At 54.6% G+C, this 24,998-nt stretch overlaps 1 protein-coding gene, 1 long non-coding RNA gene, 1 other non-coding gene and 1 pseudogene across 3 annotated transcripts in view; 2 read left to right on the forward strand and 2 right to left on the reverse strand.

The window, feature by feature from the left end:
* Nucleotides 1–11,191, reverse strand: part of SCYL1 (SCY1 like pseudokinase 1) — a 12,171-nt gene extending 980 nt beyond the window's left edge. Inside the window, exons 1-14 of the mRNA XM_008146959.3 lie at nucleotides 11,020–11,191; nucleotides 10,542–10,682; nucleotides 10,293–10,415; nucleotides 9,989–10,215; nucleotides 9,501–9,591; nucleotides 9,268–9,423; nucleotides 6,451–6,609; nucleotides 5,491–5,598; nucleotides 4,413–4,526; nucleotides 2,341–2,496; nucleotides 1,607–1,795; nucleotides 1,410–1,485; nucleotides 982–1,146; nucleotides 606–748 (exon numbers count right to left, since the gene is read on the reverse strand). Coding sequence (XP_008145181.2) covers nucleotides 606–748; nucleotides 982–1,146; nucleotides 1,410–1,485; nucleotides 1,607–1,795; nucleotides 2,341–2,496; nucleotides 4,413–4,526; nucleotides 5,491–5,598; nucleotides 6,451–6,609; nucleotides 9,268–9,423; nucleotides 9,501–9,591; nucleotides 9,989–10,215; nucleotides 10,293–10,415; nucleotides 10,542–10,682; nucleotides 11,020–11,130 — 1,959 coding nt within the window. The 5' untranslated portion in view covers nucleotides 11,131–11,191. The remainder of the gene's footprint in view (nucleotides 1–605; nucleotides 749–981; nucleotides 1,147–1,409; nucleotides 1,486–1,606; nucleotides 1,796–2,340; nucleotides 2,497–4,412; nucleotides 4,527–5,490; nucleotides 5,599–6,450; nucleotides 6,610–9,267; nucleotides 9,424–9,500; nucleotides 9,592–9,988; nucleotides 10,216–10,292; nucleotides 10,416–10,541; nucleotides 10,683–11,019) is intronic.
* Nucleotides 11,192–13,838: 2,647 nt separating this feature from the next.
* Nucleotides 13,839–13,915, forward strand: TRNAH-AUG (transfer RNA histidin (anticodon AUG)). The gene has a single exon. It is a non-coding gene; the product is annotated as a tRNA-His (tRNA).
* Nucleotides 13,916–19,315: 5,400 nt separating this feature from the next.
* Nucleotides 19,316–19,962, forward strand: LOC129151065 (ferritin heavy chain-like; annotated as a pseudogene).
* A 4,948-nt stretch (nucleotides 19,963–24,910) lies between these two features.
* The window catches only part of LOC114233544 (uncharacterized), a 33,569-nt gene continuing 33,481 nt past the window's right edge, over nucleotides 24,911–24,998 (reverse strand). The window contains exon 7 of the long non-coding RNA XR_008557874.1: nucleotides 24,911–24,925. This is a non-coding gene — a long non-coding RNA (uncharacterized LOC114233544). The remainder of the gene's footprint in view (nucleotides 24,926–24,998) is intronic.

The following is a 24,998-nucleotide window of genomic DNA, read 5'->3' on the forward strand; positions in this document are numbered from 1 at the left end:
CCCCTTCCTAGCCATGGGTTCCACCCTTCTTTCTTTCGCCTTCACCTCCTTTGCTCCTCAAGTCCTGCTTCCCATCTATAAGGTGCACACACTGAACCTGGCCTCCATCACTCTTCTAGGCTGGGAATGAGATCCAGAGTTCAACCCCCTCCCCAAGACTGCGGTCAGGCAGATGGGGAAACTGGGCCCAAAGCTCTACCCCCTTTCCTTCAGCAAAGCCCACTCCATCCTCAGCCTGTCCTGACCCCGTGCCCCAGGGAGGACTGGTCTGGAGCTAGGCCTGGGAGTGGCCTCTCCTTGCTGAGCACTGGGGCTAGCTGGGCACAGAAGTAGGTGGAGGGACAGGGACAGGTGAGAGGGAGGCTCAGTGGGCTGCTCCAACCCGTGCCCTCCGGCCTCTCACTGCCCGCCCTGCTCCCTGGAGGTGAGCGGGAGCTCCTCTGCCAGCTCCGGCCACAGTGGCCGCTCCATGATGTCTACTCACCAGGGATGCCGTGCAGGTGCGGACAGGCCTGAGACAAGCCAAGCCCACAGGAGCCCCTTGAATGGCAGCCTGTGGCCTTTAAGCTGGGGTCCCCCTGGGAGGCCCCCGCAGCCCCACTCACCTCCAAGCTGCCCCAGTCTTCGTCATCCCATCTGTCGGCAGGGCTGCTGTCCTCTGCTGTGTCCTTGCCCTCCTCTTGTGCCTCCCAGTGTCCTGAGGTAATGGGTGTGGGAGGGGCAGGGGCGGGAGCCGGGGCAGGAAGTCCTGGGAAGTAGAGACTCACTGAGTTCCCACACACTGGGGCCCAGAAAAGTCTCAGAACAGGGCAGAGGTTTCTGGGGGTGGGGGCAGAGTGTAGGGAGGGGAAGCTCACCAGGGGACTAGACCCAACCCTGTCCCCTATGTCACCACCCCAGGGGGAGTCAGACACGAATAGCTCCTGGGTACCAGCACCTCCAAGCCCTCTGCCACTGATGCAGCCGGTCTGGGACACTCACCTTCAGGCGTGGGTCTCTGGGAGACGTTGGGCTCACCCGGGGCAACCGTGGGGTGTGCACGGATCAGCTTGGAGGTGAGCGAGGAGACCCCTGTCACAGCCCATCCTGCCCAGCTGGCTGCGGCTCCTCCCATTCCAGGGCTGGAGGCGGCATGGACATCCTTCTCTGGGCAGTGACAGGAGAGAGAGACAGGTGTGGCACCTCAGCAGTCCATGGGGAGTGTGATGGGCAATAAGTGAAACAGGGCTCTAGAATGGGCACCCCTTCTCCAGCCTGCCTTCCCTCATCGGCAAGATGGGCGTGGGGATAGTATCAAGTCTGCTCTCTAGGGTTCTTCCAGCTTTCAGATACTCCAATGAGGTGGAAGGGGCCAAAACACGTGGTCGTCAAGGGTGTAGCAGGAGGGAACATGAGTGTGGGCCACTCACCCACTTCGGCCAGCTGGGTGGGGTCCTCTGACACAGACTCCAGTTTGGAAAGGAAACTTCGAATGGCCTTGAAGGCCTGTGGGGTAGCAAGGGGCAGAGCTGGGGCTTCCAGGGCTCCTGTGAGCCCAAGAGGCCAGCTAGGGCCCACATATCCCCCCGAACCCCAGCTCCAGGGCCAGGCCCCATTTGTGCCTCACCTGGTCCCGCACAGATTTCTCGGGATCCACAGTGAGGCCACAGAGCACAGGCAGGATTTTGTGGGCGCAGTCGTTCATCGAGTAGAGGTTGTGGGTGGCAGCGAAGCCCAGAACACCGGCAACCCGAGACGGTGCAAACGGGTCCTTGGTGGCCCGGCTAAAGGCGGAGGTGAGGACCCTGTGTCTGGTCTGGGTGGAGCAGGAGAGAGGGCCCCTGAGTGCAGGGTCAGTCCTGGGGCCCAGAACTGCCAGGCCTCACTTCCCAGACTGAGGCTCCCAGAGGCTAAAAAGTGGGTTAGTCACTAACAAGTGGGGGCGAATTTACTTAAAACTCTGGATCTTGGCTTCTCCTCCCAGATCACGACTACGGCCAAAGGTGACGGGCCGGAGCAGCCCTGCCCTGGGGTGGGGGTTGTGCCCCCTTCCCACCTGCCCCCCTGACCCAGTTCACTCATTCCCGTTAACTCTCTGGGCACGGCAGGTGTCTGCATTTACAAAACCTGGCTGAGAGGTTGCACATAGACTGTGGGGCCCAGCAGGCCTGGGTTCAGTTCCCAGATCCACCGACTGGCTGTGTGACCTGCACAACTCACTCCACCCTCAGACATCGGGGCTAGGAGGACCTAGGCCCTAGGTCTCTGGGAGGAAGATGGTCACAAACAAGGAGGCCTGGCCCCGGAGGAGACTGTGTTCCTGTGACAGTGACAGAGCTGACAGCTGTGCAGGGCACTCACACTGGCGCTGAGGTAGGAGCCGATTTTCCCCAGGCAGACAGTGGTGTTGCAGCGGATGGGGCCCTGCTCGTCCTTGGCCTGCAGCCGAGCGAAGTGCTTCATCAGCTCCATGTTGAGGTTGGCCTCGTTCAGCTTCGGGGCCAGGAGCAGCATGGACTGCAGGGCAGGGACAGTGGACATTGTGGGCCTGGGCAGGCCAAGGACCACATGCAGAAGGGCCTCCTGGGAGGGTACAGAGGCCACCGGGGCCCTGGGCACTGACCTGCCAAAGCCCTCCCAAACCTACCTCCCAACCTGGTCCTGTCCCCTACCCACAGTGCTGAGGAGGGGACCCCACTTCCCTTTCCCCTTTCAGCAAAACCTCCTGTCTGTCTGCACTCCGGTCTCCCACCTCTCATCTGCTCTCTCTGACATGCGTGCAACTCTACTCAGACTTTTCCCCCACACTCGCTACCAGTCGGCTCAGGTGGAGGGCACCAGTGGCCTCCATGCTGCTAAATCCAATGGCCAAGCTCCATCCTCACCCAACTCAACCCTCAGCAGCTCTGACACCCCGAGCTCTCCCTCCTCTTTGAAACTTTGGTCTCTGGTCTTCCAGAACACCACCCTGTCCTGGTTCCCCTCTGACCCCGCCAGCTGCTCCTTCCTGGCCTCCTTTTGCTGAGCTCTTACTGTTCAGACCCCAAGAACCACCCGTCAGGCCACTTGTTTTTCACACCTCCCCTCGGTGACCTCACCCTCCCAGGGCTCTGAATGCCCGTTAGCCGACAATGCCCAGATGCACACCTCTAGCCCAGACTCAGTCCCTAAACTGCACACGTGCATAGCCAGAGGGCATCTCCATTGGCTGTCTAACAGACATGACCAAGACTCGGCCCAACTCCTCCCGCACACCTGCCCCTCCCGGTCTTCTCAGTAAATGGAAACTCAACCTTCCAGCTGCTTCGGGCAGAAGCCTCGGAGCCTCGCTGACTCCATATCCAACCATCAGCAAACACCACAGATTTCACCTTCAGAATGTGGCCCCTTCTCTCTCCTGCTGCTACCACTCACATCTCAGCCTCTGTCGTCTCTCACCTGGGCCATTGCAAGAGGCCCTAACAGTACCTCAGCTTCTACCCTTGCTCTGAGAGTCAATTCTCCACACAACAACACAGCGGTTCTTTTCAAACAAGTCAGACCAGGTCAGTGCTTGGCTCCTGTTCCATCGAATGCATCAGCTCCCTGCCACTCCCTATGAGGCCCTGGCCCCTAACCCCACCAATCTCTCAGGGCCCACTCCCACACCCAGGCTCCTTCAGCCTCACTAAACCTCTTGCTGCTATTTCTATACTCCAGGCACTTGCCAGCCTCAGGACCTTTGCACATGCTGTTCCTTCTGCAGGAGGCACATTTCCTTCAGATCTCCATGTACCTCAATTCTTTACCTTCCCTTAAATGACACCTCCTTAGCAAGGTCTACCCTGACTACTGTTTGTAAAACCCTTCTCTTCACATTATATTACTTCCTAATGTAATACATATTTTTATTTACTTTTAAATATATTTTATTGATTTTTTTACAGAGAGGAAGGGAGAGGGACAGAGAGTTAGAAACATGGATGAGAGAGAAGCATCGATCAGCTGCCTCCTGCACACCCCTTACTGGGGATGTGCCAGCAACCAAGGTACATGCCCTTGACTGGAATCGAACCTGGGATCCTTCAGTCTCCAAGCCGACGCTCTATCCAGTGAGCCAAACCGGCTAGGGCTAATACATATTTTAAAATTCTGTTTATTGTCTACCAAGCCCATACCCCGTCCCCTCAAAGAAGCTCCATGAGAGCAGAGAGTCTGATCTGCCAGTGCTACCGTATCCCAGTGAGGTGCTCAGCCAGTGTCTATTGAACAGGGGACTATGGGCCATGCCCACCTCTCCCCCCACAGCTGTTCAGTTGCACCCATGGCCTGGATCCACATGCAGGATGGTGCCTGTCCGGCCCATAACCTTCTCAGACTCACAGGCCAAAATCAAGACTCTGTCCTGGGGTAAGCCCCCTCCAACCTTGGGAAACCAGGGTGGCCATACCTACCTTGACGGTCTGCTCCCGGATGGCAGGGTTGGTGTCCAGGAAGCCATGCACGACGTGGGGAAAGATCTGGGTATTGACTGTTGGCTCATCAAGGTACTGGATGAACTGCTCCATCTGGCCAAGTGGGAAGTGGGAAAACTCAGTCAGTCCCTCCAGCCCCCACCACAGCCATGGGATCACTCTTGGCTTGGTTTCTCCACCTGGCAGGCACTGGCCAGCCAAGTGGTCTCCTGAGCCCCCACCTGGAATCTGGCCTCAAGCTAATGTGGAGAGTGAGAAGAGGCCAGGAGGATGCTGGGAAGAGCTAGGGACTGGGAGTTGGAGCGCTTGGACTCTGGTCCTCCTCAGCAAGCCAACTGTGTCACGCCCCCTCTCAGACTCCCCACTACCTCTTTTGTAAAAGGGGGTATAATCCCCAACCAGACAAGGGTGTGAGGCGGGCTGGTACATTTTCTTTTACTGTTTTTATTGATTTTTAGAGAGAGAGGAAGGGAGAGATAGAAACGTTGATGAGAGAGCCCGCAACCCAAGCATGTGTCCTGACTGGGAATCAAACCAGCAACCTCTTGGTTCATGGGTTGACGCTCAACCTCTGAGCCACACTGGCTGAGTGAGGGCTGGTACCTTTGTCAGCTGGAGAGGGAATGACACCGGAGAGCCACCAGGTATTTCCTAGTTCACAGGGGCCCCCATCCTCGATCTCATCAACCTTGTCTGGTGCTCCCAGCTGCCCTGGGGTTGGCAGGAGACATTGTCCCTGCTCTAGAGGGCTAAAGTGCATGCGCATCCCAGTGAGGTGCTCAGCCAGTGTCTACTGAACAGACGCTGGAGGTGGGAGTGTTTGAGCCCTGCAGCCAGGGCCGGGGGCAGTCCCAGAGCTGCCAATGAGCCCTGTGATGACCTCGACTCCAGAGAGCACAGCCTCACTGGTCCCTTACCTGCATGTATGTTTGGGAAGGGGTTTCTAGGGTGCCAGGGCAGGGCCTCCAGTCACCTGCCTGCGGCTGGTGGTGAGGCAGGGGCCTCCCCAGCAACCTAGGTGGCGTCTGGGTAGAGGGGAAGGGGCTGGCGGGGCTACCTGCTGTAGGAGGCGGATGCGCATGGCCCGATCAGTGGACGAGAACATCTTGACCACGACAGGGATGATCTTCTGCTGATACTCCTCAGCACTGAGGAACTTGCCCACCTGAGGGAAGGAGCAGAAGGGCTCAGCTGCAGCCACAGAACGGGAGCTGTCACGAGGCTTATGTCACTCCTGCTGCTCTCCCAGGGTGGGAACGGAGTGATGGCGGGGGGCGGGGGGCAGTCACGTCCTCAGCAGCCACTCTGCCCTGTTCCATTTCAGTCAGCCCTGCCCTTGACCTTTCTGGGTCAGCTCTCAGGAGGCTGACGGAAGTGCGGTGCCCCTCCCCATCCTCAGGTACCTACAAGCCAAATGCACACACAACTCTGCCTGCAACTTCTGGGGGTTCCCAGTGATACAGGACTTGCTCGCTGTCTTCCCTACTTCCTGCACGCCAAGTCCGTTCAGGAGAAAGGGTTCTGGGCAGAACAGGAAAAGGCAGGTGCCCAGTTAAGGGCAGACTGGGGTCTGAGGAAGGGGATGAGGACCTAGCCCACAGAAGGAGATCACGTGGTCACGAGGGAGGATGGAGTGAGGTGGGAACCAGGATGGGATCACAGGTCAGATAGGAGAACTGTCTTGGTGACATGGAGGAAGGACTGAGGGCTCTGAAGCAAGGGGTCTTTGGAGAACGAATGTTGGAGGCACAGGGTTTCCCCTCCCCAAAGGCCAATAGTCCCCTCAGCCTCCCTGACATTGGCCGGCAGGAAGCCACTCCTCATATGGGCTTGGGCCTGCCCTAACCAGCTCCTCATTTGGGCTTGGCGCCTGCCCGTCCCTAGAACGGCCCCCAGGCCGGCCCCCACAATGGGGCCTTCTCTTTTGTGGTTCTGACCCACTAGCCAGCCTTTGGCCCACAGTCCCTGAGCTTTTAGCCTTGCGGTCCCCCCTCACTGAGGCCCCTGACCCGCTCACCTTGAAGAGGGGGGTGAGGACCACAGCCCCCGCATTCCCAAACTCGAAGGCAGTCAGCAGCTGGGGCAGCACCTTGTGCCGGCAGAAATCCTCGGGGAACGAGTCTAGGCTCTTGCTCAGCTCTTGGAAGAACTTTTGCTTCTCAGCCGGCTCTTTGATCTGCAGGAGTGAGGACAGGACAGGATGCAGGAGGAAGAAAGCAGCCTGGTCATGGCCCCCCCCCAGGCACAGGCAAGGACAGGGGGTCACCCCAGCCTGAAGAACTTAAGCTTGTGAGTCCAACTGCCTGGGTTCAAATCCCAGGTCTCCCATTTATCAGCATGTGACCTTGGGCAAGGTTCCTGCGTCTGTAAAATGGGAAAATAACTATACCACCTCCCAGGGTTGTTCTGAGGATTCAACCAGAAAATGCCACAACTGCCAGCACAGTGCCTGGCACATCCGAGAATCAGTCATTCTCATCACTGCCACCTGACCTGTTGCTAGAAAAGCAGCCACTGTGGGGATCGGGCCCTCTATCAGTGTTGCCTCTACTCACAACAACCCAAAATGTACCACTAACCCCATCACACAGATGAGGAAACTGAGACTCAGAGAGGTGAAGAGGCTTACCCCATTCCCCTGACCCTGGTTGGGTTGGGCACAGCTGCGATCCCACACGTGGGAAGACAGGGCTTAGTTTACCCCCAGACCTGGTCCTTCCACTCACTGAGCCCCAGGAGCCAGGCTGTCAACTGAGTTTCCTTTAGTCCTAACCCCTCAGAGGCCATAATATCCACAACTCGTATTTCTTGAGGACAGACTACATGCCAGGCAGGGTTATATACTAAAACCTTTACACAGATGAAATAATCCTCCTCACAACTTTATAAAGCTACCAACATAATCCACATTTAATCCAACAAGGAAGCACCCTGTCCAGTGTGGCTCAGTTGGCTGAGTGTTGTTCCATGCACCAGAAGGTCAAGGTTCAATTCCTGATCAGAGCACATACCCAGGTTACAGGTTCGATCCCTGGTCAAGGTGCATATGGGAGGCAACTGATCAATGTCTCTCTCAAATCAATAAAAATATTTTTAAGTCAAAATTTTATTTTTTCATTTATTTACTTTTGTTAATCTTCACCTGAGGGATGTTTTTTTTCCACTGATTTTTAGAGAGAGTGAAAGGGAAGGTGGGAGGGGGAGAGAAACATCAATGTGAGAGAGACACATCGATTGGTTACCTCCTGCATGTGCCCCGACCAGGCTGGGGATCGAACCTGCAACTCTTTGGTACATGGGTCAACATTCTACCACTGAGCCACACCAGCCAAGGCATTAATCCCCCTACCCCTCAAATTTTTTTTAAAATCGAACAAGGAAGCTGAAGCACAGAGCGGGAAAGGAGCTTGTCCAAAGTCACACGCTAAGAATCCGTCAGGGGAGGGTTTGACTCAACAGCCTGGGACCCCGGTTGTGCTGCACCCGGTGCTGTCATTCCATTCACAAACGAGGAGGCTAAGGCTCAAGGTCAGCTGCCAAGACTCGAACCCAGTCCTGCATGACTGCAAGGTTCCCGTGCTCCTGCTGGACCCTCCCCCCACAGCCACTGCCGAGCCCAGGAGAGGTGGTCTCGGTGGGGATGAGGAGGACCTGATTGGCTCTCGAGGGGCTCGACCAGCTTGGGAGGCAGGCTTGGTGCTCTGACAGCAGGGTTCTGGGGGAGCCAAGGCCCCGAGAAAGGCCAAACCACATGCAAGGTGGCACATCCGGTCACGGCGGGGCTCTCCCCACCGTCCGCCACCTGGACACTGCCACCGCCTTCTACTGGCCGGAAACAGCCCTTTCCTCTGGAGTCCATTCCAAGGAGAAGGGCAGCCCAGCAGAGCCAGCCATGTGAGAAGAACTCCATGTAACAGTTCCTGCTGCCCCACGCTGCCCAGGAGGCACAGGACTCAGTGTTTCCAGCGCCTCTTCAACGTGCAGCTCAGGGCCTCCATCCCCCATCAGGCCGGTGAAAGTGCTGGCCACGCCTCCCCACTCCAGCTTCTCAGGCACCTCTGTGCCCCCACACAGCGGTCAGAGCAGCTGTCCAGAGCACAGCCTCTCGCCTTCATTCCTGACAACGCTATGGGCCAGCAGACAGTACTGCCACCCCCATCAGACAAAGAAACTGAGGTTCAAAGAGGTTAAGCCGAAGGCTCCCTGCTCACCACTTTCCATTTGCTGTTCCCTCTGCCTGGAATGCTCTTCCCCAGTTACCATCCCACCCTGCGTTCACACACTTCAGGTCTCACTTCAACCATCCCCTGGGAGAGCCCTTCCCTGAGCACCTGCCCTGCTGTTCTCCTCCCTGGCGCTCATCCCTCCCAGGGAACACAGGCTTCCTCATGTGTGTTTCCTGTCCCTCTTCTCCAGCCAGAGTTCCCAAGGAGGGACCTGAGAGCCGGGATCTCAGTCTGACTCCTTCCTCCACCTCCTGCCCACACTGCAGCCCAGCACAGGCGCGGCACCCATCAGGGACAGAGCCAGCAGGTACGAGTGGAGTTAAGGGCTAGGAACAGTCACTATGCACCTACTGTGTGCCAGGCACCATACTATGCACCTTACACTCACTGAATCCTCACCACACCCTTCTAGAAGGTACTGTTATTAGGACTGAGCTTTAGCCAAGGGAGATCACACAACAAATGAGAGCAGCAGCCAGGGTTTGAACTCAGAGACCAGCTGCACAGCCCATTGTGGTCTCCAAAGATCTAATTATGAGGGAGCCTGCAAAGTGGGGAGGGGACGGGGTGAGGAATGCAGGCCCAAAGCCCAGGGTGGGGGTGCTCACCTGAATCTCTTCCAGGAACAGGTTGGTCTCCACAAAGCGGTTGTTCATAAACCCCCCAGGCGCCCGGCAGTTCTGCAGGAAGCGGGCAGGGTTGGGACGCATCTTGGGGTTGGCTCCAACCAGCTCGCAATAATGGGGCACCAGCGATTTGGGGATCTGTGGGAGCAGGTCAGTGTCAGGCAGGGCTGGCTGGCTGGCAGGGAGGGGGTGGGGAGGACCAGACAGACACTCACCTTCCCGGGGTTGCGCAGGGCAGCGGCCCGAGGGAGGGGCCCGTTGAAGACTTCCCAGATGAGGCAGCCCAAGCGCCACATGTCGGCTGACCTGAGACAGTGACCAGAGCTGCTGAAGGCCCTGCCACCTGCTAGCACCGGCCTCCAACTGCCTTGGGCACCAGGCACACACTGCATGGCAGACCCTGGGCTGTGTCCCTCAGCGGATCCTCCCCGATCAGCCCCAATAAGCAGGTCTCATTAGCCCATTTGACAGATTTTTAAAATGAGGCTCAGAGAAACAAGCCTCATTTTTTGTGTGCATCTGTCTCAGGGCACACAGCTTTGGAATTCAGAACTGCCTAACCCCAAAGCCTGTGTCTCTCTTGCCCCCACCTCCCACCCTCCCCACCCCCGAGGGCAGCACGGGCCAGGGGAGTGCATGCCAGCCAGTCTGGGGGTCCCGAGGCGGCAGGGACTTCCAGAACAGAGCAGCGTGGGGCACCCACCACTTCTCTCTGGCGGCTCTGCCACTGCTATCAGCCAACTCCGGAGGGTCATACTGCTCAAGCTCGGGGATCCCCTTGCAGGGGGGTGCCCCGCCATTGCCCTGGGCCGAGTACATGTAGTCCAGGCCCCCGAGCTTCCACTCGCCGGCGCGGTCCACAAACACAGCGGCCATGCAGACGTTGTTGTGGATGAGGCTGCAGTCGTTGACCAGGAAGCTGAGGGCTTTCTGGGGGCAGAAGGAGCCATTACAGCCCAGTACCTGCAGCCCCCACCCCTGCTCCCATGGCCGTGCCCCCACCTCACCACAATCTGGTGCAGCCCCCAGCTCAGCTCCAGCTCCTTGGGGCCACCAGCCTCTGCTCGGGTCTTGAGGTACACGCCCAGCGGAGTCACGGCCTCTGTCACTACGTGGAGGCATTTGTCTGTCTGAGAGGGGACACGGGGATATTAGCGCAGGAGAGGGGAGAGACAGGACAGGGAGGGAGATGGAAAATGGGGATCAAATCCCGGGTGCTGAGACGGAAGGAGGGGCAGAGATGGGGCAGCAAGTACCTCCAGCCCATCGATGTAGGCCAGAATGTTGGGGTGCCGGAGCGTTTTGAGGCGCTTGAAGGCAGCTTTGGCCACCTGGGTCTGCTCTTCGGCGCCAGGCTTCACGTCGTACACGAAGATGGACACCGGGCTGCCTGTGGCCTGGGGGAGGGCACAGGGGCCTCAGGGTGTGGGCCGGGCCGCGCTGACCACTCGGCTCCCAGGCGGCCCCCAGAGCGGCCGAAGGGAACCGCCGGCCAGGTCTCTCCCCAGGTCAGTCCTTAGACACGGAGCCGGGACCAAGTGACCCCGGTTCCGTCCGCCTGTCAGTCCTCGGTCCTTCCTCCCGCCACGTCGGCACTGCCCGTCCCCCTCCCGCGGCCCGTTGTCCCGGCGGCTCCGCAGCCACGTCAGGCGGGACGCGACGCGGCGGGCCGGCGGCGCTGACTAGGCGAGACCGAGGTCCGCCGCGGCCTGCGGAGCGCGGGGCCGCGCTCACCTTCTTGCGGCCGCGGTGCAGGGCCCAGGGCCCCGGCGGGCTGCCCTCGGCAGGTTCCGGGCTGAGCTCGAACGGGAAATCCCGGACCGGGTCCCGGACAAAGAACCACATCGTCCCCGCCGCCGCGGGCTCGGGCGCCTCTACTCCGGGTCCTCGGCAGCCCGAGCCGGGGCGGGGCGGGGCCTGTGCGGGCGGGGGCGGGGCCTGTGCCGGGGGGCGGGACAGAGAGGCTGCGGGGGGCGGGGCACGTGGGCGGGGCAGAGGGACTAACAGGGGGCGGAGCACTGGGGCGGGGCGGGGAAGCCGTGCGGGGGCGGGGCACGTGGGCGGGGCAGAGGGACTAACAGGGGGCGGAGCACTTGGGCGGGGCGGGGAAGCCGTGCGGGGGCGGGGTCAGGGGCGGGCCGGAGGGACCTTGGGGGCGGGGCCGGGGCGGAGCAGAGGGTGTGGAGCGGGGGCGTGTCGGGGGCTTGACATGTGGGCGGGGCTAGGTCGGAGGGCGCCGGGCGCCCGCTCACCCGGCAGGGCCAGGCACCAGCTGCGTGGCGCTGGAGGTCACCCAAAGTCTCCAATCCTCTGTGTCCTATCGTCTGAAATGTGGTGGTAACAGAGTCCACTTCCCAGCCTTACTACAAGGATGGAAGGGACAGGAAGGGGAAACCGAGGCGCAGAGGAGAGATGGGGAGACAGATGAAGAGGAAGTCGACAGACCAGAAGGGATGCAGAGATCAGTGATACTCCTCTCCTTTCATGAGAGAAACATTTTCATTTACTAAATTGATAAGAAGTTGTAAAATCCTTTAGTTTTGTGTATGCAAGTAGCATTCTGCCCTCACAGCACGAGAGTTGAATGAGGAGGAATTCGGGACTGCAGGCGCTCTGGCAGAAGCAACTAGCACAGCTGTAGTGAAGGACAAGTGTGCAATACCTGGTTAACACTTTGCTCTGGAATTCCACTTCTAGAGATGTGTCCTGCACAAACCCTCATTCAAGTATGCAAAGATTCAAACTAAGTTCCATAGTTGGATTACAGAGCCAGACTTGCAGGTATCCCAGCTCAGCTGTTTATGAATTGCTCAACCTTGGCCAAGTTACTTTCTCTCTTTGAACCTCAGTTTTCTCACCTATAAAATGGGTGGAATAATCGTATCTGCTCTGTAGGTGTGGTTGTCTGAATAATGTCCACTCAAAGATGTCCACCTCTTCATCCCTGGGAGCTGTGGATTGTGTTACCTTACACAGTCAAAGGGAAAAGGGACTTTGCTGTTCTGATTAAGTTAAGGGTCTAGAGAGGGGGAGATGATGCTGGATTATGCAGGTCATAAGGCAGAAGCCTAGGAGACATACATGGGAACAAGAAGGTGGAGTGATGGGAGGAAGGGGCCATGAGCCAAGGAATGCTGGTGGCCTCTAGAAGCTGGAAAAAGAAACGGAAACCATCTTCTCTGCAGCCCTCAGAAGGGACACAGCCCTGGTGTCTCCGGCGTTTGGACTCTGGCATCCAGAACCGTTTTAAGCCACTGAACTTGTGGTAATTAGTTACAGTAGCCATAGGAAACCAATACAGGAGGCATGTTTCCTGTATGCTGAGGATGCGTGAGTTCACGTGTGTGAGGGCTTCAGTGTTTAGCACATGGTGAGTGATCGATAAATGACAGCCCTCGTGTGGATCCCAGGACTGCTTGTAATAATGGGAAAGGGGATAATCCAAATGCCCACCGGCAGTGCAGCGGTTGGAAACTCACTCGCTCCACTGTGGGTGGAACCACAGCAACAGTTAGCAAGAGAGGCTGCCCTGAGGCCCCGAGGGGGGCGTGCTCATGATCGCCACATCACAGCTGCCTTCCCACTCTCCCTGCATCATCACTCCTGATCCTCCTAACAATATGCGGGCTCTGTTTCAATCTGAGAAACCACAAAGTAACTTGGGCATGGGAAGTCTAATATAAAGAATTATTGCCCAACTGGCGTGGCTCAGTGGTTGAGCATCGACCCATGAACCAAGAGTTCACCGGTTCGATTCCCAGTCAGGGCACAGGCCCGGGTTGTAGGCTGGATGCCCAATAGGTTCAGGAGGCAGCTGATTGATGTTTCTATCTCTCTATCCCTCTCGCTTCCTCTCTCTCTCTAAAATCAATAAAAACATTTATTTTTAATTTAAAGAATTATTAACGATAACAGGAGACTGGAGTAACAAGGGATTGTCTAGAAAGAAGTAAAGAGATGCCCTAACTGGTTTGGCTCAGTGGATAGAGCGTCGGCCTACGAACTGAAAGGTCCCAGGTTCGATTCTGGTCAAGGGCACATGCCTGGTTTGCGGGCTGGATCCCCAGTGGGGGGCATACAGGAGGCAGCGAATCAATGATTCTCTCTCATCATTGATGTTTCTATCTCCTTCTCTCTGAAATCAATAAAAGTATAACAACAACATCTCGCCCCTGTCTGCCCAGGAGATTGATACCTGCCTGCTGGCCCCACGGAACTTGCTGAAAGCTGTCCTTTAGGGTGCTGAGAAGAGACCCTCCACTCCTCCCAGGGTGCGGTGGGTCCTGCTGGTAGCTGCCCCCTGCTGGAGCTGAGAGGAGCCCCTCAAAAGCAGACGCAAAACCTCTTCCTCAAGAAACGCTGTCCGCGCCCTCTACTGGCAAAACGGAACATCGTGCCAGCTGGCAAAGGGAAAATACTTCAAGGACCCAGATCCATTTCACAGAGAACTCAGAGCTGAGAGCCACTGCGGACGGAACCAGGCCCCAGAGGGAAGCAGCGCTACCAGGGCCAGGATTTGCTGTGCTCTACAAAGCATTTAGGAAGCTGCCTGCGCCCAGCTGTGGTGGCTCAGTGGTTGAGCATTGGGCTATGAACCAGGAGGTCACAGGTTCGATTCCTGGTCAGGGCACAGACTGGGTTGTGGGCTCGATCCCAGTGTGCAGGAGGCAGCTCTCTTCCTCTCTGAAATCGATAAAAAAATCTCTTTTTTTAAAAAGAAGACAGGTTGCAAAATAAGCCGTGTTCCATCCCCACGGTAATAACTCCACTAACCATGAACGTGCACAGGCATCCTCTCCCGCCTGGAGGAAGACACGCCAAATGCCAGTGGTTCCCTCCAGAACCCGGGGATCCCTGCTATCATATTAGGTTGGACAGTATGAAATTGCTGTGTTTGGAGTTAAAAATAGTGAAATAACTGGCAATTTCATACAGTTCAGCATCATATTTATATCTGATGTAATGAGAGTAAATTACTTTTATAAACAATAAAGGATATATAGGTATATGTATACTAACACACATACATGTATGTATACATATTTACTTATACACACAATAAATGTGTGTGTGTAGTATGTATGTATGTATCTTTTGGAAAGTCCTCCCTCCAGCTGTCTTTTGCCTGTGGTGGGACCTTTTCCTCCCAAACAATAGAAACTTTGAAGCTAACAGAGTTCAAGACTTCAGGGGAAATATGTGCTCAACACACTGCATGCTCCCAAGAGCGACTTGCTAATGGCCCACGCTCTGGTTCTGGACAACCCACCTTATGAAAAACTGTCATTTGTGTCCTTTCACTTATCTTAAAAGATTTAAGTCAAGCCCTGACCGGTTTGGCTCAGAGGATAGAGCGTCGGCCTGCGGACTGAGGGGTCCCAGGTTCGATTCCCGTCAAGGACATGTACCTTGGTTGCGGGCACATCCCCAGTAGGAGGTGTGCAGGAGGCAGCTGATCGATGTTTCTCTCTCATCGATGTTTCTAACTCTCTATCCCTCTCCCTTCCTCTCTGTAAAAAATTAATAAAAATATATATTTTTAAAAAGATTTAAGTCATGAAACAGAGGAACTGCTATTAAACAACGGTGGAGCTCGTGTGGCAGTTAACCAGATGTCATTTTAGAAAGTATGTGAATCGTGCTTCAGCTGAAATCTAAATATTCAGAGTTAAAGAAAACATTTCCATGTCTGCACAAACATGAGAATGACTTTAAGGTAAAGTTACTTTGCCTCCATACGATTGGCTTTCACAAAAACAAAAGGTTGACTCTGGCCTGTTGTGGTAGGCAGGATAATGAACCCCAACGTCCATATTCGAATTCTCAGCACGTGTGAATGTTATGTGACAAAGGGGTGATTAAGGTTAGAGCAGTGGTCGGCAAACTGCGGCTCTTTGGCCCCTTGAGTGTGGCTCTTCCACAAAATACCATGTGCGGGCGCGCACATACAGCGCGATTGAAACTTCGTGGCCCATGTGCAGAAGTCGGTTTTCGGCTCTCAAAAGACATTTCAGTCGTTGGACTGTTGATATTTGGCTCTGTGACTAATGAGTTTGCCAACCACGGGGTTAGAGTATCCAAGATTATCCAGGTGGGCCTGCACCACAATCCTCAGTCCTTGAAGTGAAAAAGATCCAACAGGGCAGAGTATACAGGGGAGAGCAGAAGCAGGTTAATAGTAATAATACAGTAATTAATAAATAACAATACAAGAGTAAACTGTTGTGCATACTCACAACTTCCTCTCTCTAAAATCAATAAATTTTTTAAAATAAAATTCACATGGAATTACAAGGAATTCAGCATAGCCAAAACAATCTTGAAAAAGAACAGAGTTGCCCTAACCAGTTTGGCTCAGTGGATAGAGCGTCGGCCTGCGGACTCAAGGGTCCCAGGTTCGATTCCGGTCAAGGGCATGTACCTTGGTTGGGGCACATCCCCAGTAGGGGGTGTGCAGGAGGCAGCTGATCGATGTTTCTAACTCTCTATCCCTCCCCCATCCTCTCTGTAAAAAAATCAATAAAATCTATTTTTAAAAAAGAAAGAAAAAGAACAGAGTTGAAGGACTTACTCCAAAGCAGTAGTAATCAAGACAGTGTGGTACTGACATAGGATAAACATATAGAGACACAGACTAGAATTAGGGGTGCTGTACTATCTTGACTGTGGTGGAGGTTACACGGTACATACATGTATAAGAACTCAGCAACCTGTACACTTACAAGACATGAATTGTATTGTATGTAAACAATACGGATGGTTTGTTTTAAAGAACACGCCTCCTGATCCAAAGAGTAAAGCCAAACAGCAGCCTCACAAGCACAGCTTCAGCATCACCCAGCCCGAGGAGTTCCCGCGCTCCCACGGCAGACTGAGGGGTAGGACCCCGTGCCGATGTCTCTGCTTCTGGCTTCCCTGGTAACACTTGTTTACAGATAAAAACCTTCCCCAACAGGTGATTCCTGGGGGGAGACTTGGAAGGAGCCCCTGGTTTGAGGGGGGCGGGAAGCCAGGAGGTGGGCACGGGCAGGCCGAGGAAGGCCCCTGGGTCGGCCATGGAGGTTGACCATCTGGAAGAAAAAGGCTGCCCAGGAGGGTGGCACCATCAGATCTGTCAGCACATGCTCAGGGGCAGCCTGGAGGAGGACCGGGCGGAGGGGAGCACCGAGGGGACAGTGGGGGGGTGTGGGTGTCGCCGAGGGAGCCTGGCTGGGCCAGCGCAGAGGTGGGGCAGGGCAGAGCTGTGCAGGGGGAGGGGGGGCCAGCAGAGGACGGGGCAGAGGGCGGGAGCGTGTGGAGCAGAAAGGAGGCTGCGGACTGTGTGGGGCAGAGTCAGGGTGGATCACGTCGGGGTGAAACAAGCAGCTGGTGGGCTCCGCGGCCTCCCGGACGCCGCCGTGTCCCAGCCCCGGGCCTTGTTCTGACTCTGGGCGCCCGCCCTCGGGAGCGGCAGCCAGGGCTGAGGACGCTCCGAGTGCCAGGCCACGTCCGCTCTGCCACTGGGTGGGCACACGCCCCCGCCCGCCCCCTGGGGAAGGTGTGTTGAGAGTGTGGTGGGCGTGTGCCAGACAGACTGCCCGGGTTCAAACCTCAGCTTTTTTTTTTTTTTTTTACAAAAAATTATTGAATTTATTGAGGAGACCCTGGCTAATAAAATTATACAGGTTTCAGGTATATAATTCTACAACATCATATGTATATTGTATTGTGCGTTTAAAACCCCAAGGCAAGTCTCTTTCCATCGCCATTTACCCGCCCTCTACCTTCTTCTGTCTCCCCTCCTTCCCTCCGGCAAGCACCACACTGTCGTCTGTGCGCATGAGTCTTTCTTTCTTTTTAAAATTAATCTCTTCCCTTTTTTTGTTGTCGTTAATCCTCAATGGATATTTTTCCATTGACTTATGGAGAGAGTGGAAGGGAGGGGAAGAGACAGAGAAACAGGGATCAAGCCTCAACTGTGGCACCGTGCCCTAGACCAGAATCGAACCTGTGACCTTTCGGTCCTGATCCAAACCAGCTAGGCCCTTCACCTGTCTTCCCGACGGACTGTGGATGGCCTGCGTGTTATTGGGATGAGCGACCGCATGAGGGCAGGTGGGGCAGTCTCGTGGGTGGAAGGATGAGGGGACGGCATTAACTCCCTAACCCTGGCTCACTGGGCGGCAGCGGGCCCAGCTCCAAACACCTGTTTGCCTGTCTGTTGCCTGGGCCCAGGAATGCCTGGTTCCCGGGGTATCAGGTCCTCAGGGGACCCATTTCAGCGACGAGGGGGCCGCCTGGGAACCTGGGACTTCCAGCACCCCGTCCTCTGCCCCCCCCCCCCCCCCCCGCTGCCCCGACAACATTATTTCTCTGGGGAAGGCGGCCCAGGTCAGGGCAGCAGTGGGAACCCCCCGCACCCTCCCTGCTCTGTGTCCTTTCATCTTCCTTCCCAGGCGTGCTGGCCCACCTCTGCCATCTCCCCAGGTCCCAGGCAGGCCCTGGGCAGGGAGGGGGCTCAGGAGAGGCCAGAAAAAGAAGGGGTGGGGTAGGGTGGAGAAAGAAGGATGGAAGCAGAGGGTTGGGGGGGGAGGGGGGCACTGGAGTGTGAACTGCGGGGTTTCCAGGCTGCTGTCCTGGCCACACTCTGCAGTACCCACCGGTCAGGGGCTTTGGAGCTGAGCCTCGGTGGGGCAGGTGGTCTGGCTAGGCGTGGCACGCCTGGTCCCCTTATAACGTCCAGGGCTTTAAACACCCTTCCCTGAGCCCAGCCCCCCTGTTCCACCGGGGTGTACTTCGGGCTCCTCAAACTGAGCTCTTGATCCCCATAAACCTGCTCAGGCTCGCCCAGCAGCAAACGGCAACTCCACCCTCCCAGGCCTGAGGCAGGGCCATCTCACCGCTTCCTCTCACATCCCATGCAGGGGCTCCAAGCAGCTGCCCCCCCCCCCCAATCTCCACCCTCCCATCGCCTCCCCACGCCAGGCCACCAGCCTCTTGGCTGGGCCCCTCACTAGTCCCCCCACTCCCACCTCTGCCCCCTGCAGCCTACAGTCCTCACAGCCGCCAGAGGGACCCTTAGGGGAGGCAGTTGGTCACCTGACTCTGCCACGCACCTTGCAAAGCCCGCTGCACTCAGTGAGGGTTGGACCCTGTCCTTGGCCTGTAGCCCGCCTGCTTCCGGTCTCCTTCCTGCCACCCTCCCGCTGGGCAGCACCGCCTCCAGAGCAAAGCCCTTCCGGTTCAAGCGACGTGGCCCGTGATTCCGCCTGTTCCAGGTGCTTCTAACCATCGGCCGAGTCCAGTATGAGTGTCTGTCTGCAACCATAATGTTGAAATAAACGTAATCCTAAGTCTAATTGCTGTGATTCCCAGTAAAAGAAAGAATCATCATACATCCTGGGGTTTCGGCACCAAAAAAAGGGGAAAAAATCATTATAACTTGTTGGACCATTTTTGCAACTTTTTTGTAAGTCTAAAAACATTATACAATAAAGTTTATTAAAACGAAAAAGAGAGCCTGGCCGGGTATCTCAGTGGGTTAGAGCGTCGTCGCCCAGTTCGCCAGAGTTGCGGGTTTGATCCCAGGTCAGGGCTCGTACAGGAGTCAACCAATGAGCGTAAATATGTGGAGCAAGACAATGCACCCCTCTCTCTCTTTCACATCAATTAATCAATCAATAATATGTTAATAATCAACAAATAGCCCTGGCTGCTGTGGCTCATGTGGTTGGGCATCGTCCATGCACCACAAGGTTGCCGGTTCAATTCCCAGTCAGGGCACGTGCCCGGGTAGGGGGCGTGCACACGGCAGCTGGTAAAGGATTCTCTCTCTCTCTCTCTCATCGATGCTTCTCTCTCTCCCCCCTTTTAAAAAATATTTTAAAAGATAATAAATAAGAAAGAAAGGGACAGTCTCCGCGGAGAGCGGCCGAGGTTTCCTGCTTCAACAGTGCTTGGACGAAACCCGGCTCCTCCGCTCCGCCGCCGCCGCCCGCCTCCCGCCTCCTCCCAGCGCCTCGGACCCCGGACCACCCCCGGCCCCCGCCTCCGCTCCAGCGCCGCGCAGCCGCCGCCCGCCATGACGTCCACCGCGCCCGTCTCGCAGGTGCGCCAGAACTACCACCAGGACTCGGAGGCCGCCATCAACCGCCAGATCAACCTGGAGCTGTGCGCCTCCTACGTCCACCTGTCCATGTCTTACTACTTTACCGCGATGAGTGGCTCTGAAGAACTTTGCCAAGTATTTCCTTCCCCAATCTCACGAGGAGAGGGAACATGCCGAGGAGCTGATGAAGCTGCAGAACCAGCGAGGCGGCCGAATCTTCCTCCAGGATATCAAGAAACCGGACCGTGACGGCTGGGAGAATGGGCTGAATGCAATGGAGTGTGCTCTGCACTTGGAGAAAAGTGTGAATCGGTCGCTGCTGGACCTGCACAAACTGGCCACTGACAAGAACGACCCTCACTTGTGTGACTTCCTTGAGACGCGCTACCTGAATGAGCAGGTGAAATCCATCAAAGAACTGGGTGACCACGTAACCAACTTGCGCAGGTTGGGGGCCCCTGAAACTGGCATGGCCGAGTGCCTCTTCGACAAGCACACCCTGGGCAGCTGTGACGACAGCTAAGCCCCGGCTGCTTCCGGGAGCCTCGGGTGCCTTCCTGCTCACCCAAGCCGTCTGCATGTTGGAGTTACCTTGACCTTTTCTATGACTTGTACCAAATCACCCCTCATGTCTCCTTTGTACCCTCCCTTCAAATAAAGGAATTTGGTACAAAAAAAAAAAAAAAAGAAAGAAAGAAAGAAAGGGACGGGGAAGGCGAGTAATTGTAGTGAAAAAGGAGTCACTGTCCAAAGGCGGCCTAACTTCGTCAGAGCCGCGCTTCCTGTGGCCAGTGTGCAGCACCCGGGGTCTGTGGCTGGGCCGCCCCGCGCCGCGTGGGCGGGGGGTTCCCTGTTTTGCTGAGTGAACAGAGCGCGGCCTCCGGGCGTGGACAGGAAGCCAGGCACAGGCCTGGGAAAGGAGGGGCCCCCGGGGAGCGCGTGCGAGGCAGCGCGGCGGCGGCGCCAGCAGAGGGCGTCAGGCACCAGTTCCCTGCGGGAGCGTCTGAGCTGGACCGGGCGGAGTGGGATTTCCGCTGCGGGGCTGGGAATCTTTCTGCCCAGGCCCATTTGGGTTTTATAACATCATCCCAGGCCTTACAAGTTTATCAACTTAAAAATTAGCCTGTGGCTGGTGTGGCTCAGTGGTTGAGCGTCGGCCTATGAACCAGATCACCCGCTAAACCTCTCCATTCAGACATCCCACAGGCCTCTCAAACTCAACAGTCCAACACCCCCCTCATTGTTTTCATCTGCCCGCCTCCACCCAACCTCCCAACCTGCTCCTGCCCACCCTGCTCTGTCTTGGGGATGGCATATCCATCCTGTGGCCCTGACACCAGAATCTGGGGGGCCTTTTTCAAAGCCCTTCTCTCCCTCAGTCCTAGGGATTTCACTCCCTCCATGCCCTGGTCTCCAGACCTTCAGTCCTGCCTGCTTTCCAAAAATTAATTTAAAAAAAATAAAACTTGCCCCAGCTGGTTTGGATAGAGCATCAACCTGCAGACTGAAGGGTCCCAGGTTCGATTCTGGTCAAGGGCACATGCCGGGGTTGTGGGCTTGATCCCCATTTGGGGGGGGGGGGGGAGGGGCGTGCGGGAGGCAGCCTATCAATAATTCCTTCTCATCATTGATGTTTCTCTCTCTCTCTCTCCCTTCCTCTCTAAAATCAATAAAAATATATAGGAAGAAAGAAAGAAAGAGAGAAAGAAAGAAAGAAAGAAAGAAAGAAAGAAAGAGAGAGAGAGAGAGAGAGAGAGAGAAAGAAAAGAAAGAAAGAAAGAAAGAAAGAAAGAAAGAAAGAAAGAAAGAAAGAAAGGAAACTTGCCCTAGCTGGTTTTGCTCAGTGGGTAGAGCATTGGCCCTCGGACTGAAGAGTCCCAGGTTTGATTCCATTCAAGGGCACGTACCTCAGTTGCAGGCTTGATCCTGGCCCTGGTCAGGGCATGTGCGGGAGGCAAGCAATTGATGTGTATCTCTCTCATTGATGTTTCTCTCTCTCTATCTCTCTCCCTCCCTTCCACTCTCTCTAAAAATCAATGGAAAAATATCTTCGGTGAGGATTAACAAACAAACAAAGGAAAACTTTAAAAACTTAAAATAAAACTTCTACTCTTCAAAAACATAGCTACAAAAAATCAAAAGGAAAGGCACATGTATTTAAAACATACGTATCTAGTAAACGAAAAAGCTCTTAACTCAACAATAAAAAGATAAAAGCCCCATAAAAACATTGGCAAAAAAATTGAATAGAGCTTTGGCCAGTGTGGGTCTTGGTTGGAGAGTCATCCCCTATACCGAAAGGTTGAGGGTTTGATTCCCAGTCGGGCACATACCTAGGTTTTGGATTCGATCCCTGGTCGGGGCATGCACAAAAGGCAACCAGTTGACTTAGTAGTTATGTGCCCTTGACCAGACAACTGAATCCTTCTGAGTCTCAAATTTTGATAATAAGAGTGCCTCAATCTCATGAGGCACTCAAAAAAAAAAAAAAAAAAAGGCAATCAGTTGATGTTCTCTTGATGTTTCTCTCTCTCTCTCTCTCTCTCTCTCCTTCCTCTCTAAAAATCAATAAACATATACTCAGGTGAGGATTTTTAAAAAATTGAATAGACACTTTATCAAAAAAGGTATATAAGTGGCAAGTAAACACATGAAAAGATGCTCAACATCGCTAGTTATTAGAGAAATGCAAATTAAAGCCACAAAGAGATACTACATATTCACTAGAATGACCAAACGATGGTGATAATAAGGAGCAATTTGGGACCTTGTTGATGGGAATGCAAAATGGAACAACTACTCTGGAAAATAGTTGGAAAATTTATTTAAAAGTATGCATACACCTACAACATTCCAAGAAAACGGAAAGCATATGCTTGCACACACTTGTACACCAGTTTTATAGCAACTTTATTTATAATTGCCAAAAACTGGAAATAACTCAAATTATAATATTCGTACAATGGAATATTACTCAGCAATAAAAATGTTGAGCCCAGCCCGTGTGGTTCAGTGGTTAAGCTTCAACCCATGAACCAGGAGGTCACGGTTTGATTCCCGCCCAGGGTTCAAGCTCGATCCCCAATAGGGGGCATGCAGGAAGCACCTGATCAATGATTATTTCTCATTATTGTTTCTGTCCCTCTCCCTTCCTCTCTCTGAAATCAATTATTTTTATTGATTTCAGAGAGGAAGAGAGAGGGAGAGAGAAACATCAATGATGAAAATCATCATTCCTCCTGAATGCCCCCTACTGGGGACCGAGCCTGCAACCTGGGCATGTGCCCTAACCGGAATGGAACCGTGGCCTCCTGGTTCATAGTTCAATGCTCAGCCACTGAGCTACGTCTGCCAGGAAATAAAAACTTTTTTTATGTTGAATGTGTTACAAAGTAGGCCAAGGACAGTGTTGCAGTACTCCGTTTGCACACTAGATGGCGACAAAAGCCAACTTATGTTCAGTTCCATCATTCTGAGTCTGTGGCTCCTCTTCCTTACCTGAACAGGGAAGGCCGGCCATTACCCCCAATTTAACCGGAGAAAAAACTCAGGCCTGGAGAGGGCAGGTGACACTCCAAGTTTGCCAACTTGTCAGAGCCAGGAGCCAAGATCTCACCCATGTCTCCTAGATATTCTGGGCTTCCAAATCGACCCTTCCCAGGGAGACACTCCCACATTTCAATTTCTACCCAGACCCTGTGGGAAGCCTCCCCGCACCCCACCCTGTCCCCGCCCTCGTCCTCTCACTTTTCTAGTCTCAATCCTTTACTGAAGCCAGAAATCTAGCCAGTTTGCTCAGTAGATAGAGCATCTTCCTGCAGACTGAATGGTCCCAGATTCCAATCAAGAGCACATGCCCAGTTTGCAGGCTCGATCCCCAGTGTGGGTTGTGCAGGAAGCAACCGATCAATAATTCTCTCTTATCATTGAAGTTTCTCTCTTTCACCCTCTCCCTTCCTTTCTGAAATCAATAAAAACAATTTTTTTTTTTAAATCTGCTGTCCAAGTCCATACCAACTAGCCCTGGGCCTGGGGGCTTGAGGGGAACCTCGGGGAGGCTGGGATATGGGGGAGCTACCACTTGGATTCAGGTGTTTACCCCTGCACTTCTGGGATTGCCAGGATGGAGATCCAGGGAAACTTGTATAAAAGACATACATGCTTGGGGTGTATGTGGTCAAGACCTATACTCTTGACTTGGACATAACTTTCAGGAAAGTTTTACATTGGCCTCCTCCATTCTGTGTGTGCTCCGAGGGTGGAGGTGGCTTCCGGCCCGCTTTTCTCTTTGTGCCTTTACATTTCCAGTCGCAGCCAACTGTGAGCCTGTGCGACACAAGAAACCAAGTAGCCCCTAGCAAGTCTCCACCCTCCTACTTCCCTGCTGGTAAGTCTCAGTGCCTCGGGGAGCCTCCCGCTCTGGGCAGACACGGGAGACCTTCCTCCACTGAGGGCTCCAGGGAGACCATGGTGCCTAGTGCTGCTTCTCCCTCCCTCTGCCCCTCCTGGGCCACTTGAGGAGCAAGGCCCTCTGCCCGGGCTGCACAGGCCGAGTGTGCTGGTCATTGGTCATCTGTGAGGACATTCCTGCGCTGAAGAAACAGCAGGAGTCGAAGTGTTGGAAACTGACTAGGGTTCCAGCCTTGCTGCCTCGGCAAAGTGACCCAATCGGTCTGCAACCCCTTTGCAGCGGTGAATCCAGCCATTTACTGAGGCCCCTCCACGGGCCGAGTCACAGGATCCCTACGCAGGGTGCAGCATCTTTGGTCCTGGGTCCCCATTCTCTAGGCCTGGCTGGCTGTACTGGACGGAGCCTCTCCCACCGTTAAAGGAATAGGCTGATTAGAAGCAGAGGCCTCAGATATTTAGTGGTCAAGGGAACCACATGTGTTATTTCAGTATTTCATTTGCAACTGAGGAAATACGGTTGCACAGAACAGGGGAGACATGACCAGTTTGGGCCGCTGACAACTCAACTGACAAATGACAATGTGACCAGCCCAGGACCTAAGCGGTAACATCAGATGCTCTTCATTGGCTGCAGAGGTGCCTCTTCAAGGCTTGCCTGGAAGCAATGGAAACCCTCTTCCTCCGTTTCCTCCCCACCAGCTCCCAGCCAACTGAACAGCAACGGCTGCTTCAAGGTCCTAGTGGTTTCTGGGGATGTTACTGGGTCCCTCCCCACTTGAAGATTGTGCTGTGTCACAGGGATGTCTGCTTGTTATCAGACCACAAGTTAAACAGGAACAAGGTGGGCCCCCCACAGAACACCCATTTCTCCCATCTCCTCAGGGACAGGAAAGAATCACACCAATGAAGACCTTTTAAATTTTTATTTATATAAAATCTTTATAAAGTTTTTAGCCGTAATAAGTGTGGTTCAGTTGGTTGTATATCAGTCGTCCCATGCACTAAAAGGTTGCTGGTTCGATCCCCCGTCAGGGCACATGCCCTGGTTGTGGGCTCCATCTCTCTCCCTCACTAAAGAATTAAAAAATCATTTTTTAAACAGTTCATTGTAAGGCTTCTCAACACAAGATGCATGGAAAATACCTGAAAATAAAAAATAAGGCAGTTACATTGTCTCCAGTAAATACAAACTGACTCAGGATTCTGTCGACTTCAA

Source organism: Eptesicus fuscus, chromosome 13 (assembly GCF_027574615.1).
Source record: "Eptesicus fuscus isolate TK198812 chromosome 13, DD_ASM_mEF_20220401, whole genome shotgun sequence".
Lineage (NCBI taxonomy): Eukaryota > Metazoa > Chordata > Mammalia > Chiroptera > Vespertilionidae > Eptesicus > Eptesicus fuscus.